General features: G+C 45.9%; 1 protein-coding gene across 4 annotated transcripts in view; it reads left to right on the top strand.

The window, feature by feature from the left end:
* LOC117357438 overlaps nucleotides 1–17493 on the top strand; it is a 239747-nt gene that overhangs the window by 126178 nt on the left and 96076 nt on the right. For all 4 annotated transcript variants that reach the window (XM_033938019.1, XM_033938020.1, XM_033938022.1 and 1 more), the window contains exon 3: nucleotides 6345–6826. In XM_033938019.1, the coding sequence (XP_033793910.1) occupies nucleotides 6345–6826 (482 nt within the window). The remainder of the gene's footprint in view (nucleotides 1–6344; nucleotides 6827–17493) is intronic.

Consider the following 17493-nt stretch of genomic DNA (forward strand, 5'->3'; position numbering starts at 1 on the left):
AGTGATTTCCTCTCGCTTTCATGCTTAAGGGTCTATGGAGCCATTTTATTAAGCTGCAGGAAACGCTAGCGAATGCTTTCCGCAGGTTAGAAAGGCTTAATATGGGATGGCAATTCACTCATAACACTTCATAATATACAGGTATAAGCTGGATCTTCAAAGTGCCTCCGGTTGGCTTAGTTGCCATTAATCCACTTTCACGGTTAGTTGTGGCATTCCACTTCTAGATCAATTTAACTTTGGCGTCCTTTTATTAAAGGTGCTTTAACTGATTTAGCGCTTGCCAAAGGATGTGAATTTCATTCCAGCCTGCTCTTTGTGACTCTGGGCAAGTCACTTAACGCTCTTGTTGCCCTTAGGTACCACACTTACATCCCCCCCCCCCTCCGAGGACTTGATTACTTTTCAGTGCATTGTAAACTGTTTTGGGTGACTCTCTTTATGAAAAAAGCAGTTCATAAATTGAAATAAGTAACTAGGACACAAGATTGAACGGAGCCAACTGCAGCAGTCCCTCAATTCAGTATCTGAACAGCAGAATCATTTCTCATCGCTTCTAGCCCTTCAGTTTTTAGACATATGACTTCCTTAGCTATTCATTCAGGAGCTTTATTTAAAATAGTCCCAAATGGAGTCTATCTTACAGCCTGCGGCAGTGATAAGGTTTCATTTTATTAGGTTTTTTTATACCCCCTGTCGAGGTTATCTAAGCGGTTTTTTATATTCAGGTCCTCTCTGTCCGGGTGGGCTCCCAATCTCTCTAACGTACCTGAGTGACTTGCCCAAGGTCACAAGGAGCAGCGCGGGATTTGAACCCACAACCCCAGGGTGCTGAGGCTGTAGCTTCAACCACTGCGCCACACATTCCTCCACTGTTGATATTTTAAAAACCCAATAGATGGTACCAAACTTGTTCCTCGGAGTTGCAGGAATTTGCTCTGTTGCTCACTTTTTTTTAATTTTTTTTTTTTTCTATTCCTCTTCCTTATGTCCTGCACTTATATCCCAGACCGGCCATCTACTCCTTGCGCCAAACTCTTTTTTGCCCTTCTTTATCTGCACTTTGAGAGAGGTAAGGGCTTAACTGTGCGCGCATGTCTACGATCTGCAAAGGCTGATCAGATGCCTTCTCTCGTCTCCATATGTTCCTGTGTGTTAATATTCTAAAAATAGAAAATTATGCTTAGTCTTCACTATGAGATCATTGAGTTAGGTTCCATTTTTACAAAAACATTTTAAGAATATTTAGAAATGCAATTGGTTTTTCTTTTAAATTGGTGATTACTAGCCACCCTGCTCCATTATTCCATGATACCACTCTAGGTGAAAACCAGTGGCAAAATTACAAAAACACGTTTGGACGCAAAGGAGCCTTTTCTGCAAGGGCATGCAAGGGGAGAGTGTGGCGAGGCAGTTAAAGCTACAGCCTCAGCACCCCGAAGTTGTGGGTTCAAACCCACACTGCACCTTGTGACCCTGGGCAAGTCACTTAATCCCCACATTGCCCGAGGTAGATTAAATAGATTGTGAGCCCACTAGCCCACTAGCCCTGTTCAATATCTACCTCGCCTCCCTCAGTAACCTCCTTCACAAACTTAAGCTCAAATTCTTCATCTATGCAGATGACATCACAATTGTCATCCCTCTAACCAGTCTATCCCAGGATCTTCTCAACTACATAACTAGCATACTCAGCCAGATAGAACTCTGGATGCTCTCCTTCAAACTAAAGCTCAACCCAGACAAAACAAAATTCTTTCTAGCCACCCCCAAAGACAAAATCAAAGACACCACAATCCAGGTGAAAGGATTGGTTTTCCCACTCGAACAAACATTAAAAATAATAGGAGTCACGCTTGACAAACATCTATCCCTAGAAAATCACACCGACCTCACTGTCAAGAAAGGCCTTTCAGCACTCTGGAAACTCCGTACCATAAAGAAATACTTCGATGACACTGCATTTCGACTATTAGTTCAATCCTCTATCCTCAGCATACTGGATTATTGCAATATCATTTACCTAAGCTCCACAAAGAAAATCACCAGAAGACTAAAACTGATTCAAAATACAGCTGTCCGCCTCATTTTCGGCCTGAACAAATGGGAACACATCACCCCCTTCTACCACCAATTGCACTGGCTACCCTTCGAATCCCGAGTCCTCTTCAAGTTCGCCTGCATCTGTTACAAGACAGTATTTGGTCTCTCACCAAAATACCTCTCCCCACATTTCAATATGTATTGCACCAACAAGAAATCCCGCAGAATCCAGTTGTTTACCTTCCCCTCCATAAAATCATGCCAGCTAAAAAGATTCATCGACAAAACCTTCGCCTTCCAGGCGGCCAAGCTGAACCCTTGGCTAGCCCAAATGATACTAGAGGCCCCGACCTACCTAGACTTCAGAAAACTTCTCAAAACACACCTCTTCCGCGAACAAGACCCTTAGTCCTTACTCCCCGCATACACCCCAACCCCCCCCCACCCCCACCTTCCTCTCCCCCCCCTCTCCTGGTTTCCCACTCCCTCCTTTTTATCTCCTAACCCAACTATGATAAACCTGTGCTAAAACTACTTTGCCTCCTTCCGCGCTACCTGCAATTCCGACAAAATTTTTGTAAATCCGTGTTCAGACCGGATCCTAATGTAACGGATGTGAACCGCCTAGAACTCTTTGGGTATGGCGGGATATAAGAACCTAATAATAATAATAATAATAGCACAGACAGGGAAAAATGCTTGAGTACCTGTAAACTGTTCATGTAAACTGTTCTGAACTTCCTTGGGAGAACAGTATAGAAAATTGAATAAATAAATAGTGTGAAAAGTGTCAGCCTCTGATAACCAGAGCTGCTATTGTGATGTCATAAAGCCTCATTCCACCAATGCCTAAGAGCCAGCTTCATCAGTGATGTCACAATGGCTTGATTGTCCTTTACGTCAGTGGTTCCCAACCCTGTCCTGGAGGACCACCCGGCCAATTGGGTTTTCAGGCTAGCCCTAATGAATATGCATGAAGCAAATTTGCATGCCTATCACTTCCATCATATGCAAATCTCTCTCGTGCATATTCATTAGGGCTAGCCTGAAAACCCGATTGGCCTGGTGTTCCTCCAGGACAGGGTTGGGAATCACTGCTTTACGTGGCTCACTTTTACTAAATTTTGATTTGAGGTTGTGGATTCAAACCCACGCTGCTCCCTGTGATCCTGGGCAAGTCACTTAATTACATTACATTACATTAGTGATTTTTATTCCACCATTACCTTGCGGTTCAAGGCGGATTACAAAAGGAGTTATCTGGCGATTTCCAGAGGAATTGAAGAGAAGAGCGAGTTTTTGGGTTTTTTTTTTTTCAGAGAATTGGGAAGAGTCTTGCGGTGTTAGTTTGTCTTCAAGGATTTCTTGAATAGCATGGTTTTTATTTCTTTTCTGAATGATTTGTATTCCGGGGTCGTTCTCAGTAAATTGGAAAGTTGGTAGTCTAGTTTTGCTGCTGGTGTGGCCAGAAGGCCGTCGTACAGTTTTTTTTCATTTGACGCCTCTGATTTGGGGATGCGTGAACGGTTTGTGGGTTCTCCTATGTCTGGATGAAGTAGTTTGGATTAGGCGGTGGTTCAGGTAGGCTGGGCTGTCTCCGTTTATGGTTTTAAATAGTAGACAGTAGAATTTGAATAGTATTCTTGCTTGTATTGGGAGCCAGTGTGAGTCGAGGTATGCCGCCGTGATGTGGTCGTGCTTCCTCAGTGAATAGATAAGTCTTAGCGCTGTGTTTTGAACTGTTTGTAGTTGTTTTATCATGGTTGCGGGGCAGGGGAGATAGAGGATGTTGCAGTAGTCTAGAAGACGTAGGACTAGGGACTGGACCAAGAGCTGGAATTGTGTTCTGTCGAAGAATTTTTTTAACTTGCCTCAAGTTTCTCATGACCGCGAATGATTTTTGTATTGTTTTGTCGATTTGTGGTTGAATGGTACAGCATCCGTCTATTGTCATTCCTAGAAGTTTTAGAGTGGGTTGTATGGGGTATGTGACTGAGTTTATTACCAGATTTGTTATGGTTGGGGTTTTATTATTTTCGAGGAGAATGAGTTTTGGCCTTGTCTGGGTTCAGTTTGTGATTTTTCATCCATGTTGCTTCTGTTTCAAGTGCCCTGGTACATTAGATAGATTGTGAGCCGGGACAGACAGGAAAAAAATGCTTCAGTACCTGAATAAATTTACGTAAACCACTCTGAGCTCCCCTGGGAGAATGGTGTAGAAGATGGAAGGAATAAATAAATACAGTAAATACCAGATATGAAGTAGACCAGCCATTAAGCCAGATGGGTGAATCAAAAGACTCTTATTATCCGACATCGTCTGTCTGTGCATACATGACTTGGTGCAGTTGTGTTCAGATGCAGAGCTGCAATTTATATGAGTTTATAAAATGTGTGTTAATATTCGTAGCAAGTGTAAATACCTACAGCTTCCTTTTCAGCCACAGTTTCTGTGGATTGGTGAGAGAATTGGTTCATAGACAGTGGCGCACAAGATGCCAGCGCGCTGACAATCCAGCGCCGACAATTCGGCGCAAGACAGAAGCACGCGGGGGGAAAAGTAATTTTTAAAGAGGTCCGACGGGGGGGTTTGGGGTGGCAACCCTCCCCACTTTAATGGTTAGTGTTCGCGCTGCTGTTGGAGGGGGGTTCGGGGGGTTGGAAACCTCCATTATAGCGAAAACGGAACTTTTTCTGATTTTTTTTGGGAAAAGTTCCGTTTTCTCTATAATGTGGGGGGTTTCACCCCCCACACCCCCCCCCCCGCAACGGCAGCGCAAACACTAACCAATAAAGTGGGGGGTTGGCCACCCCAAATCCCCAGTCGGAGCTCTTTAAAAATTACTTTTTCCCCCGCGCTTCTGTCTTGCGCCGAATTGTCGGCACTGGATTGTCAGCGCGCTGGCGTCTGGCGCGCGATTATCCCGTCACCAGAGAATTTTAATAGACATGTAGGTGCTTATGTGCCTTTATAAAATAGGCACCTGTTTTGCCTTCATACATTGGTGACCTTTTTATAAAATTAGCCTCTACATCAGGGGTGTCAAAGTCCCTCCTCGAGGGCCGCAATCCAGTCGGGTTTTCAGGATTTCCCCAATGAATATGCATGAGATCTATTTGCATGCACTGCTTTCATTGTATTCTAATAGATCTCATGCATATTCATTGTGGATATCCTGAAAACCTGGCCTGCCAGTAGAGCTCGAGGACCGAACTTGGGCAGCCATGCTCTACATCTTCTGTTGCCTCAATTACCAGCTTAGATTGAAGCCCTCTGGTGCCTACTAAACTCTATTGGAATTTGTACTTGTAACTCAACTCTGAGCTCGCTTTTGAAAAGGCAAAAAAATTTAAGTACAAAAATCCAGTTGTCTTTCACATAAAGTATATCCTAGACCAGTGGTGGGCAACTCCAGTCCTCGAGTACTGTAATCCAGTAGGGTTTTCAAGATTTCCCCAATGACTATGCATTGAAAGTAGTGCATGCAAATAGATCTCATGCATAGTCATTGGGGAAATCCTGAAAAACCAACTGGATTCTGGCCCTCGAGGACCGGAGTTGCCCACCCTTGGTCTAGACACAGTGATGGCACCCCCGCGCCCTCCTCTCTGCACCCCCGCTCTTTTCCGCCCCCCACTCCACACTCGCACACTCCCTTCCCCCACCTTGTACCTCTAAATCTTCACCAGCGTGAGTAGCTTCTCAAGTATGCTCTTTGCGCCAGCATTGGATTTCCCTCTGATGTCACTTCCTGGCCCCATGACCTGGAAGTGATTCAAAGGAGAACCAGGCTAGGGCTAGCAATAGGCTGAAGTTGCCAACGCTAGTGGAGATCTACAGAGGTATGGGGTGGGGTGGCGGGGCAGAGAGGTGCCAGCGCCCCTACCTACATGGTGTCCACGGTTGTCGCGCCCCCTCCCCTCCCCGCAGCCTTATTACACCACTGCTTATGCACTAATGAGGAAATTAGCATAGGGACATTATACTGTCATGTTAAAAGTAGCTTCAGCGTGCAGGAAATACCTGCGCTGGGGATAGTATGGGCCACTTTTTTTTTTTTTTTTCTTTAGTGCTCTTAGTAAAAGGACCCTTTGGTCTTCTTTCCCAGAGTGTATTAAATTTTGTTTCGTGGATTCGGCCCTGGTTTTTCAACTTGTAAGAATAGGAGAATGGTGCCCAGGAAGCATCTGGTTTTGTCTTTTTTTTTTCCCCCTCCCCTCCCCCCAAATTCTAGTCACATTCAGGGGAATATTAGTTTAGACCCATTTGTATACTGACCTCCCTTCTTCTTTACCTTCAGAAAGAAGACGAAATTGCACTTTGACCCCGCTAGCGACCAACCAGCTCCAGAACCAGGAGAACCATTGCTGTAAAGTGCGGGCACTTTTCCACACTGGCCTGGATCGCCACAGCTCTGAGGAGGAGCTGGAGTGCATCAACAGGGAATTTCCTGCCGAGAAGCGCAAGTGGTCCCAGGTCAGCAGACTCAGTTGCCATAGCGACAATACATCCTCCAGTGACGAGGAGGTGAAGAATTTATGTGGGATGTCTTTTAGGCCAGTGGAGCAGGCTGACGGCCTGCACACCAGCTCCAGCCCTGTGCTGTTCAGTGCCTCACCTCCTAAGAGACTCCAGCCTATGGTCCGAAATCCAGCTTCCAGGCCTCTTATTTTCACAAGTGTCGGGGCCAGTTTCGACCAGGGCATGCCATGCAAAAGACACAGGCAGTGCTATGGAGACAAAGTCAGCAGACCCAGCCTGGATTTGGAAAAAATGCAACAGGTAAGAGTAACTTCTGGCAACTTCCCCTCAAAATGTCGAAGGGAACGCACATGAATAAATGTCTGAATACTTGATAGTATGGCGCTCACACAGATAAGATCTGCACGTACCAACATGCTGTGTTTGAACCTCAGGATTGAGAATTGCAACTTATGAATGGAAAGTGATCAAACAGTTATAGCAATTAATGAGGAGCATTTTTGGGTGTTGGCAGGGTGGGATCTGATCTAAGTTTGACAGTTTAAATGAAGCTTGCTAAAAGGTTTGTGGCAGGATAAATTAAGAGAAAAAACAGGAACAGCCAGGATTTAAAGAGAGCCTGGAGAAGCCCTTTTATGAGGGAGCTGTGTTTCTTAGGCCTACTTAGAAGGACCTGAAGCCATAGAGGCCTCTTCTCCTGAGGCAGCTCAATCACCCTGTATATTCTCTTCCCTGCCCTCCAGTTTGCCCCTTTCTTCCCTAGCCTCACCGACTCACCTATGGTGTCTAGCATCGCATCTCCCCTTCCTTGTCTCTCGTTGGGCCTGTTGCCGGCACTGCTACCACCTTCTCTCGGCCCTGGCTTAGATTGCGGCAGAAGTGAACTAGGCCTGGCATAGGACTTTCACCACAGGTCCATGCAAACTTCAGTCAAGAGGGCACAGGACATGGTGAACTTTGACCAAAGGACTGCGCTTAAAGGCCCTGTGCCATATTGATAGCGGCTTGGAAGTGCCAGTCTACTGTAGCACTTGTGCTCTACCACCACCTCCCAAATTCTTCCAACCTATTGTATATGCTTGAATATAAACCGATCTGATTATAAACTGAGGTAACCTTCCCCCCCCCAATAAAAAAGGGGAAAAAGATTCACTTGAATTATTAACTGGGGGGAGGGTTATATTCAATTGCCTGCCTTGCACCCAACGCTCCTTGCTTCCCTCTTTCCTGCCCAGTTCTGTGCCCAGCCTCCTATGCCCACTGCAAGCCTTCCTTAAGCCCTGGTGGTCCAGTGGTGAGCCAGGATAGGAGCGATCCTTCCCTCATCCTGTCCCAGCCAACTGTTAACCATCCCTCCTCCTGGACCCCTCTACAACCATCCCTCCTTTGAACCCTGGTGGTCTAGCGGTGAAGCGGGGTAGAAGCTATCTTCATTTGCTGTGATCAGAAATTGCTGCTAGGAGTTCCTGCAGCAGTCTCACGAATTCTCGTGGTCTCATGAGACTACCCTGGGAGCTTGCGGCAGCCTTTTCTGATCCTGGCTCTGCATGGGGCAGGAGCAAACAAAGATTGCTTTACCTCTAGAGTTCAAAGGTATGTTGTAGAGAGGTCCAGGAAGCTTGAGGGAAGTGGGGTGGTTAACAGTTGGCCGGGACAAGGCGCGGGAAGGATCGCTTCTGTCCTGGCTCACCGTTCGATCACCAGGGCTTAAGGCAGGCTTGCAGGAGGCCTGCAACGGGTCTGGGGGGGGGGGGGAGGAGCACACAGACCCGAGGACCTGAATATAAACCCAGACCCCCATTTTTGGCTCCAAAATCTCGGTTTATATTCGAGTATATACAGTAAGCAGATATCCAGTCACCTAGTGTTAGGACTGGTCTGGTTTTTCTGTATCTGGGTAAGGTGAGGAGGGAGGGAGAGAGATGGTGGGATATAGCAAGGAGATAGTAAGGAGAAGTAGAAATGATAAAATGATGTAGAAACAGTGTTAACTGCAGCATTTGCAGAGTATGTGCTCCTTTGTTGCTCGGTATTGAAAGTCCCAGTGAAGTGTCATTAGTATTAGGCCAACGCTATGGGCCTGTTTTACAAAGCCGTGTGGCAACAGCCCCGAAGCCCTAGAAATCTCTACGGGCTTCGGGCCCGTTACCACGCAGCAGCCGCTAGCGTGGCTTTGTAAACCAGACCTTATGTTGTCCAAGGGTATGTTTTCAAACTACTACTACTATTATTAACCAGTGGTAGGTGATGGTATTGTTTAATATTCTTCCCTCGACTGATACCTTACCTTGAATGTATCCAGATAGCATTAATTTTCTGTACTGACCAGATATATTTCTACACTTTTAAAAAATGAGGTGCTAAATCTAGATATCCAGGCCGTTTTCCTCCTTAGCACCACACCTTTCCCTCCTTCCCTCCTTAGCACCATACCTTTAGGGCACATTATCTCTCAGACCAACAATTTGCAAAAGATTGGTGCCAGAAATGTAGGCCAGGGTTTTCCGGGCCTACATTTCCAGCACCTATTTTTTGTTGCGAATTGCACCTACTTGGCACTTTAAGCTGCCTAATGCCACTTCCGGCGTTAGCCACGTCCATAGTAGCATTTGGCAGCCTAAAGTGTCTATGAAGGGGGGAGGGACGAGGGGGGGCGGTCCATCCTGGGTGCCATATTAGTGGGGGTGCTGGCACCCCTCCTCTTCTCCCGTTCCTCCCCTCACCTCACCTCTAGTTATTCACCGCCACGAGCAATAGCTTCGACATATTCCTCATGACTGCGCCAGCTCTCCCGCTGATGTCGGATGTCACTTGTGGGTGCCACACCTAGGAAGTAATGTCGGAGGAAGAGCCACCTGGGTCGTGAGGAGCACGTTGAACTCGATACTCGCCATGGTGAACAACTAGAGGTATGGGGGAAAGGGGGGCGCACATGTGGCCAGGGGGGGATCGGAGAAGGAGCGGGCGGCGGAGATAAGATTGTGGGCCTCCGGCCTGGACGCCTCTCGCTCTTGCTCCACAACTTTATATAGGCGGCAGTAGGTGCTTTAATGGTGCCGCTTTTTGCTGTTTTAAATGGCATTTGGTAATAAAGGCACTGGTGGAGCGTCCACTGGCACCTAAATTCAGGTGCTATTTCTAGAATTTCCCCCTAAATAGCGTATTTAATAACTCTCCTCGTTTCCCTTTTTGTATCATATACGTAAATGGGTTCATAGTCATTCACGCGCGAGACACCAGCAAGCCGACGATCGAGCGCAAACAATTTGGCGCAAGACACCAGCGCGCCGTGGGAAAACTTAGTTTTAAAGAGCTCCAAAGCGGGGTGTGAGTGGGGAACCCCTCCCACTTTACTTCATACTGTTCGTGCTGCCGTTGGGGAGGGTGGGGTTTGGGGAGTGTGAACCCTCCATTATAGAGAAAACGGAACTTTTTCTGATTTTTTCGGGAAAAGTTCAGTTTTTTCTATAATGTGGGGGGACTGCATAAATGGGACTGCATAGGCCTGTCCTATTTTTTTATATGGTAACTCACAGCTACATAGTAACATAGTAACATAGTAGATGATGGCAGATAAAGACCCGAATGGTCCATCCAGTCTGCCCAACCTGATTCAATTTAAATTTTTTAATTTTTTTCTTCTTAGCTATTTCTGGGCGAGAATCCAAAGCTTTACCCGGTACTGTGCTTGGGTTCCAACTGCCGAAATCTCTGTTAAGACTTACTCCAGCCCATCTACACCCTCCCAGCCATTGAAGCCCTCCCCAGCCCATCCTCCACCAAACGGCCATATACAGACACAGACCGTGCAAGTCTGCCCAGTACTGGCCTTAGTTCAATATTTAATCTTATTTTTTGATTCTAGACTCTTTGTGTTCATCCCACGCTTCTTTGAACTCAGTCACAGTTTTACTCTCCACCACCTCTCTCGGGAGCGCATTCCAGGCATCCACCACCCTCTCCGTAAAGTAGAATTTCCTAACATTGTTCTTGAATCTACCACCCCTCAATCTCAAATTATGTCCTCTGGTTTTACCATTTTCCTTTCTCTGAAAAAGATTTTGTTCTACGTTAATACCCTTTAAGTATTTGAACGTCCGAATCATATCTCCCCTGTCTCTCCTTTCCTCTAGGGTATACATATTCAGGGCTTCCAGTCTCTCCTGATACGTCTTCTGGCGCAAGCCTCCTATCATTTTCGTCGCCCTCCTCTGGACCACCTCAAGTCTTCTTACGTCCTTCGCCAGATACGGTCTCCAAAATTGAACACAATATTCCAAGTGGGGCCTTACCAATGACCTGTACAGGGGCATCAACACCTTCTTCTTTCTACTGACTACGCCTCTCTTTATACAGCCCAGCATCCTTCTGGCAGCAGCCACTGCCTTGTCACACTGTTTTTTCACCTTTAGATCTTCAGACACTATCACCCCAAGGTCCCTCTCCCCATCCATGCATATCAGCTTCTCTCCTCCCAGCATATACGGTTCCTTCCTATTATTAATCCCCAAATGCATTACTCTGCATTTCTTTGCATTGCATTTTAGTTGCCAGACATTAGACCATTCCTCTAACTTTTGCAGATCCTCTTTCATCTTTTCCACTCCCTCTTCGGTGTCTACTCTGTTACAAATCTTGGTATCATCTGCAAAAAGGCACACTTTTCCTTCTATCCCTTCAGCAATGTCACTCACAAACATATTGAACAGGATTGGCCCCAGCACTGATCCCTGAGGGACTCCACTACTCACCTTTCCTTCCTTCGAACGACTTCCATTAACCACCACCCTTTGACGTCTGTCCGACAGCCAGTTTCTGACTCAGTTCACCACTTTGGGTCCTAACTTCAGCCCTTCAAGTTTGTTCAACAGCCTCCTATGAGGAACTGTATCAAAGGCTTTGCTGAAATCCAAGTAAATTAAATCTTAAGCAGCAATGTGTTAGCTGGCCCGTGAATAACTGATATTCAAAGTGGAATTAGAAAGATTCAAAGAAGAATGACCAAGATGATAAAGAACATGTAACTCCTCCTGTATGGAAAGAAGCTTAAAGAGGTTTGGGCTCGTCAGCTTTGAAAAGACAGCTGAGGTGAAATATGATTAAAGTGTAGAATGGATACAAAGGCTAGGGGCCTCTCGATCGGAGAATGACACGGGGACAAATTTTTCCTCATACCTGCAGGAGCTCATTTTCCTATCCCGTCCCGTCAAGTTCTCTTCTTGTCCCTGCCCGGTTCCTGCAAGCTCTGTCCTCATCCGCACAAGCCTCAAACCCTTTATAATCATAAGTAGCAACATTCTAGATCTCCAAATGTGATGTCATAATGCCTCATTCCACCAATGCCTAAGCTCTGTCCTCATCTGCACAAGCCTCAAACCCTTTAAAATCCTAAGTAAAAATAGTCTAGAGCTCAGATTGTGATGTCATAATGCCTCATTCCACCAATGCCTAAGCTCCGTCCTCATCTGCACAAGCCTCAAACCCTTTAAAATCCTAAGTAAAAATAGTCTAGAGCTCAGATTGTGATGTCATAATGCCTCATTCCACCAATGCCTAAGCTCCGTCCTCATTTCCACAGGCCTCAAACCCTTTAAAATCACAAGTGTTCGAAGCTTGTGCAGTTATGCAGACCTTGCAAAAATGGGACAGGGACGGAGCTAGCGGGGGTGGGACAGAGATATTGAGATTCCACGGGAAAGGAGACAAATTTTCCCCCATGTCATTCTCTATGACATGGGGGAAATAGGAGGAAATATTTTTTCACTGCAAGAAACAACTTAAGCACTGGAACTCATTGCCAGAGGATGTGGTAATAGTGGTTAGTATAGCTAGGCTTAAAAAAGGTTTGGACAAATTCCTGGAGGAAAAGTCCATAGTCTGCTATTGAGACAGACACGGGGGAAGCCACTGCTTGCCCTGGGATCGGTAGCATGGAATGTTGCTACTATTTGGGGCTTTGCCAGTTACTTGTGACCCGGATTGGCCACTGTGGGGGGAAAAAAGAGACTGGGCTAGACGGACCATTGGTTTGATCCACTATGGCTAGTCTTCTGTTAAGTGGGAATAATGCCATCAGTGGTGAGCAAAAGTTTTGTTGCTGCCGGCTAAATATTCACCCCTTAGTGTGTAAATGCTTGGCACGACCCCTGCCCCTCTCATGTCCAAGACCTTCTGGTGTTTATGTGCTGTAGAATCGAATGGGTTACAGGATCCGAGGCAACATGGTTTTACCAAAGGTAAATTGTGCCAAACGAATCTAATTGAATTTTTTGATTGGGTGACCAGAGAATTGGATCAAAGGCATATGCTAGATGCAATCTTAGATTTCAGCAAAGCCTTTGACACAGTTCCTCATAGAAGGCTCTTGAACAAACTTGATGGGCTGAAGTTAGGACTAGAGAATGACACGGTGAGGAAATTCATCACCGTTCCTGTCCCTGGGGATAATCGTGGGAAACCGTCTCCGTGTCATTCGGAGAGAGGGACGAATCGGAGTAGGAATGGGCCCAATCTCTGACCCTCAAGCCTTGCATTGAAGAATGCTGGTGTAGGAGGACCGAGGTTGAGATAGACACTAAAGGACGGCACGGGATGGTTTCCTGTGGTTATCCGCGGGGACAGGAACGGTGATAAATTTTCTCACCGTGTCATTCTCTAGTTAGGATCCAAAGTGGTGTACTGGCTTAGAAATTGGTTGATGGATGGACACCAGAGGGTGGTGGTTAATGGCATTCGCTCGGAGGAAGGGAAAGGTGAGGTAGTGGAGGGTCTCGGGGTTCGGTGCTGGGGCCGATCCTGTTCAGTGTGTTTGTGAGCGACATTGCCGAAGGGTTAGAAGGAAAAGTTTTGCCTTTTTGCAGATGATACCAAGATTTGTAACCGAGGTGGACGCCAAGGATCAGCAAAAGTTAGAGGAATGGTCTAATGTCTGGCAACTAAAATTCAATGCAAAGAAGTGCAAAGTGATGCATTTGGGGATTAGAAATCGGAAGGAGCCGTATGTGCTGGGAGATGAGAGGCTGAAATGCACTGATGGGGGAGAGGGACTTTGGAGTGATAGTGTCTGAAGATCTAAAGGCAAAGAAAAAGTGTGACAAAGTAGTGGCTGTTGCCAGAGGGATGCTAGCATGTATAGCGAGAGGCGTGACTAGTAGAAGAAAGAAGGTGTTGATGCCCCTGTATAAGTTGCTGGTGAGGCCCCACTTGGAGTATTATGTTCAGTTTTGGAGACCCTATAAGAACATAAGAAATGCCGCTGCTGGGTCAGACCAGTGATCCATTGCGCCCAACAGTCTGCTCACACGGCGGCCCCCAGGTCAAAGACCAGTGCTCTAACCGAGGCCAACCATACCTGTGTTCATTTTGGTTCAGCAGGAACTTGTCCAACCTTGTCTTGAATCCCTGGAGGGTGTTTTCCCTTATAACAGCCTCCGGAAGAGCGTTCCAGTTCTCTACCATTCTCTGGGTGAAGAAGAACTTCCTTACGTTTGTACGGAATCTGGCAAAGGACATACGAAGACTTGAAGCGGTCCAAAGAAAAGCAACGAAAATGGTAGGAGCTTTGCACCAAAAGGCGTATGAGGAGAGACCAGAAGCCCTGAATATGTATACCCTAGAGCACAGGTGTCAAAGTCGGTCCTCGAGGGCCAGAATCCAGTCGGGTTTTCAGGATTTCCCCAATGAATCTGCATGAGATCTATTTGCATGCACTGCTTTCAATGCATATTCATTGGGGAAATCCAGAAAACCCGACTGGATTCCGGCCCTCGAGGAGGGACTTTGACACCCCTGCCCTAGAGGAAAGGAGGGACAGGGGAGATATGATTCAGGCATTCGAATACTTGAAAGTTATTATTAAGATAAAACAAAAATCATTTCCAGAGAAAGGAAAATGGTAAAACGAGGGCATAATTTGAGGTTGAGGGATGGTAGGCTCAAGAATAATGTTAGGAAATTCTTCTTTATGGAGAGGGTGGTTAATGGCTGGAATGGGCTCCCGAGGGTGGTGGTGTAGAGGAAAATGGCGAGTTCAAAAAAGCATGGGATGAACCCAAAGGATCTCTAATCAGAAAATAATGGGTGTACATTGAAGGGACTATAGCCAGTACAGGGTAGACGTGCACAGTCTGTGTCCTGTATATGGACATTCTGTTGAGGACGGGCTGGGGAGGGCTTCGATGGCTGGGATGATTAAGATGGGCTGGAGTGAGCTTTGACGGAGATTCCAGTAGATAGAACGTAAGCACACTACCGGGCAGAGCTCTGGGTTCCTGGCCCAGAAATATCTAAGAAAAAGGACCATTTAAATTAAATGATTCATTTATAGAGCGTGTACAGTTGCGCAGACTGGGTGGACCATACGTGTCTTATCTGCCGTCATTTACTATGTTACTAACAACGCCTAAGTGCAGTTATGTAACTGCACATTAGGCACAATTATTGCTAATTAACTCTAGTAATCGTTGATTATTGGTTGTGAGTGTCAATTTGCACCTAATTAGGCAATTAAGGTATTCACGGGCAGTCACATTTTCCACAGGAATTGAGACATGCAGGGTCAGTGCCTCAAGTCTTACCAGCTTTATTTATTTTTCTTTAGAACTAATTCTGCCAACACAAAGTCTGTTCTGAAATACAGGAGAAAAGGTCACTTATGCACATAGGAGCCAACTGTTACAAATTGTTCGGGGTGCTAAAAACCCTATGGAAATGACCACTGAGGACCCGATTCTACAAACAGCATCTGTATCAGCCACCGCCTAAAAGATGCAATGGCGCCGTTTGTAGACTCGCGGCTACCTCAAGTATAGGCACCAGAAATTTAGGCCAGGGTTTTCGAGGCCTACACTTCTGGCACCTTTGTTTTGACATGGTGTGCGACAACGGAGGCACCTAAAGATGCCCAAGGTCGTTTCCGATGTTAGCCATACCTACTTCGATCTTAGTCATCCGTAGGCACCACTGTAAACTCGATCCAGGGGCCTGCTCTTTTTGTTTTAAACAATTTTAAGGTAGTTTTGCTGCTTAAGTTAGGTGCCGCTGGGCTTGAGTTTGTTCCATATTGGGGCTGCTCAGATTAGAGAATTGACACGGTGACAAATTTTCCCCTGACCCTGCAGGAACTCATTTTCCCATCCCGGAGAGTTATTTTCCTATCTTTGCCTCATTCCTGCAAGCTCCGTCCTCATCTGCACAAGCCTCAAACCCTTTAAAATCATAAGTAGCAAAATTCTAGAGCTGAGATTGTGATGTCATAATGCCGCATTCCACCAATGCCTAAGCTCCGTCCTCATCTGCACGAGCCTCAAACCCTTTAAAATCATGAGTAGGAACATTCTAGAGCTCAGAGTGTGATGTCATAATGCCTCATTCCACCAATGCCTAAGCTCCGTCCTCATCTGCAGAAGCCTCAAACACTTTAAAATCATAAGTGTTCAAGGCTTGTGCGGTTAAGGAATGGGGCAGGGAGAAGGATGGCAACAAAACTCGCGGGGACAGGGAAATTGAGTTCCTACGGGGATGGGACAGATTTGTCCCCGTGTCATTCCCTAGCTCAGATCCAACTCCTATGCTTGTGCACTGGGAAGGCACAGCATAAACCATCCATTTTAAGTAAAATAAATTCAGATCAGATCCCTTGAAGGACTCCTCAGCTTTAGGAGAGCAATAAAAACATACCTGTTTACCTACCTCCCCCTTCCCCCCCCCCCCCCCCGATTGATTACAAAGAAATGTATATTGATACAAGATCCTCGGTATGTGTTATGTTAGGATGAAATCTTGAATTGCTAAATCTTGTACTGTAACTGAGAATTTTAACCTGTAAACTGTATATTATAGATATTGGTTTTAGATCCCTAGTATGTGTCGTGTTAAGACAAAATCTTGTACTAGAAAAAAAAAAGACTTATGGCAAATTGTAACCTGTTAACTGTTTATTATGTATATTACCAAAATATAAGTTGGGCATGCCCTAGGGCAGGGGTAGGGAACTCCAGTCCTCGAGAGCCATATTCCAGTCAGGTTTTCAGGATTTCCCCAATGAATATGTATGAGATCTATTTGCATGCACTGCTTTCAATGTATATTCATTGGGGAAATCCTGAAAACCCGACTGGAATATGGCTCTTGAGGACCGGAGTTCCCTACCCCTGCCCTAGGGCATTGCAGGAAAGTTAACTCCCTAGATTCCACCCAAAATATATTAACCTCGTATCTAAATTTTTAAGATAAGAAGCACCCTCAGTGTGAGTTTGAAAGCTTTAAAGAGCGACTCAAAGAGCAGCTCTGGTGCTTAGAATAGCAAAGCCAGCAAACACTGAGCAGAGATTGCCACTCACTGCCAGCCTCACGCCATCTTCTGGGAGCTCCTGTGTGCTTTAAAGTGCAAGTCAAGTGCAAACAATGTGCAATAAATAAATTTATAAAAGTAGAAGACAAAAAGTTCACTGTCCTGCAATGCCCCGAATGCCTAACCCACTGACCTGAACAAAGAATGAAAAAATATTTTGGTGTCTTTTAAGGATATTTTGTCTTAGGGACGATGAGATAGAAAACTAACTAACTCCCCCTCATACAAAACCACGAAAGCACTGCCAGAAGCAGCGCAGAGCATTCAGCATGCCGGCCTGCGCTAAAAACCACTTTTGCGGTTTTGTAAAAGGGGGATAAATAAATTATTATAATAAATATCGATGGGTTCAAAGCCGGTTTATCTTTGCAGCCTAAGAAATGTAGCCGGTTACTATCTCGATGCTGTCGGTGACCATTTTCCAAGTTCAGCATATGGAGGAGGGGGACAAAAGCCACTGGGGGCGGGGGCGTGAATCTCAATTCCCCTAGAGCAGGGGTAGGCAATTCCGGTCCTCGAGAGCCGGAGCCAGGTCAGGTTTTCAGGATCTCCACAATGAATATGTATGAGATGGATTTGCATGCACTGCCTCCTTGAGATGCAGATCTATCTCATG

Source organism: Geotrypetes seraphini, chromosome 3, assembly GCF_902459505.1.
Source record: "Geotrypetes seraphini chromosome 3, aGeoSer1.1, whole genome shotgun sequence".
NCBI lineage: Eukaryota > Metazoa > Chordata > Amphibia > Gymnophiona > Dermophiidae > Geotrypetes > Geotrypetes seraphini.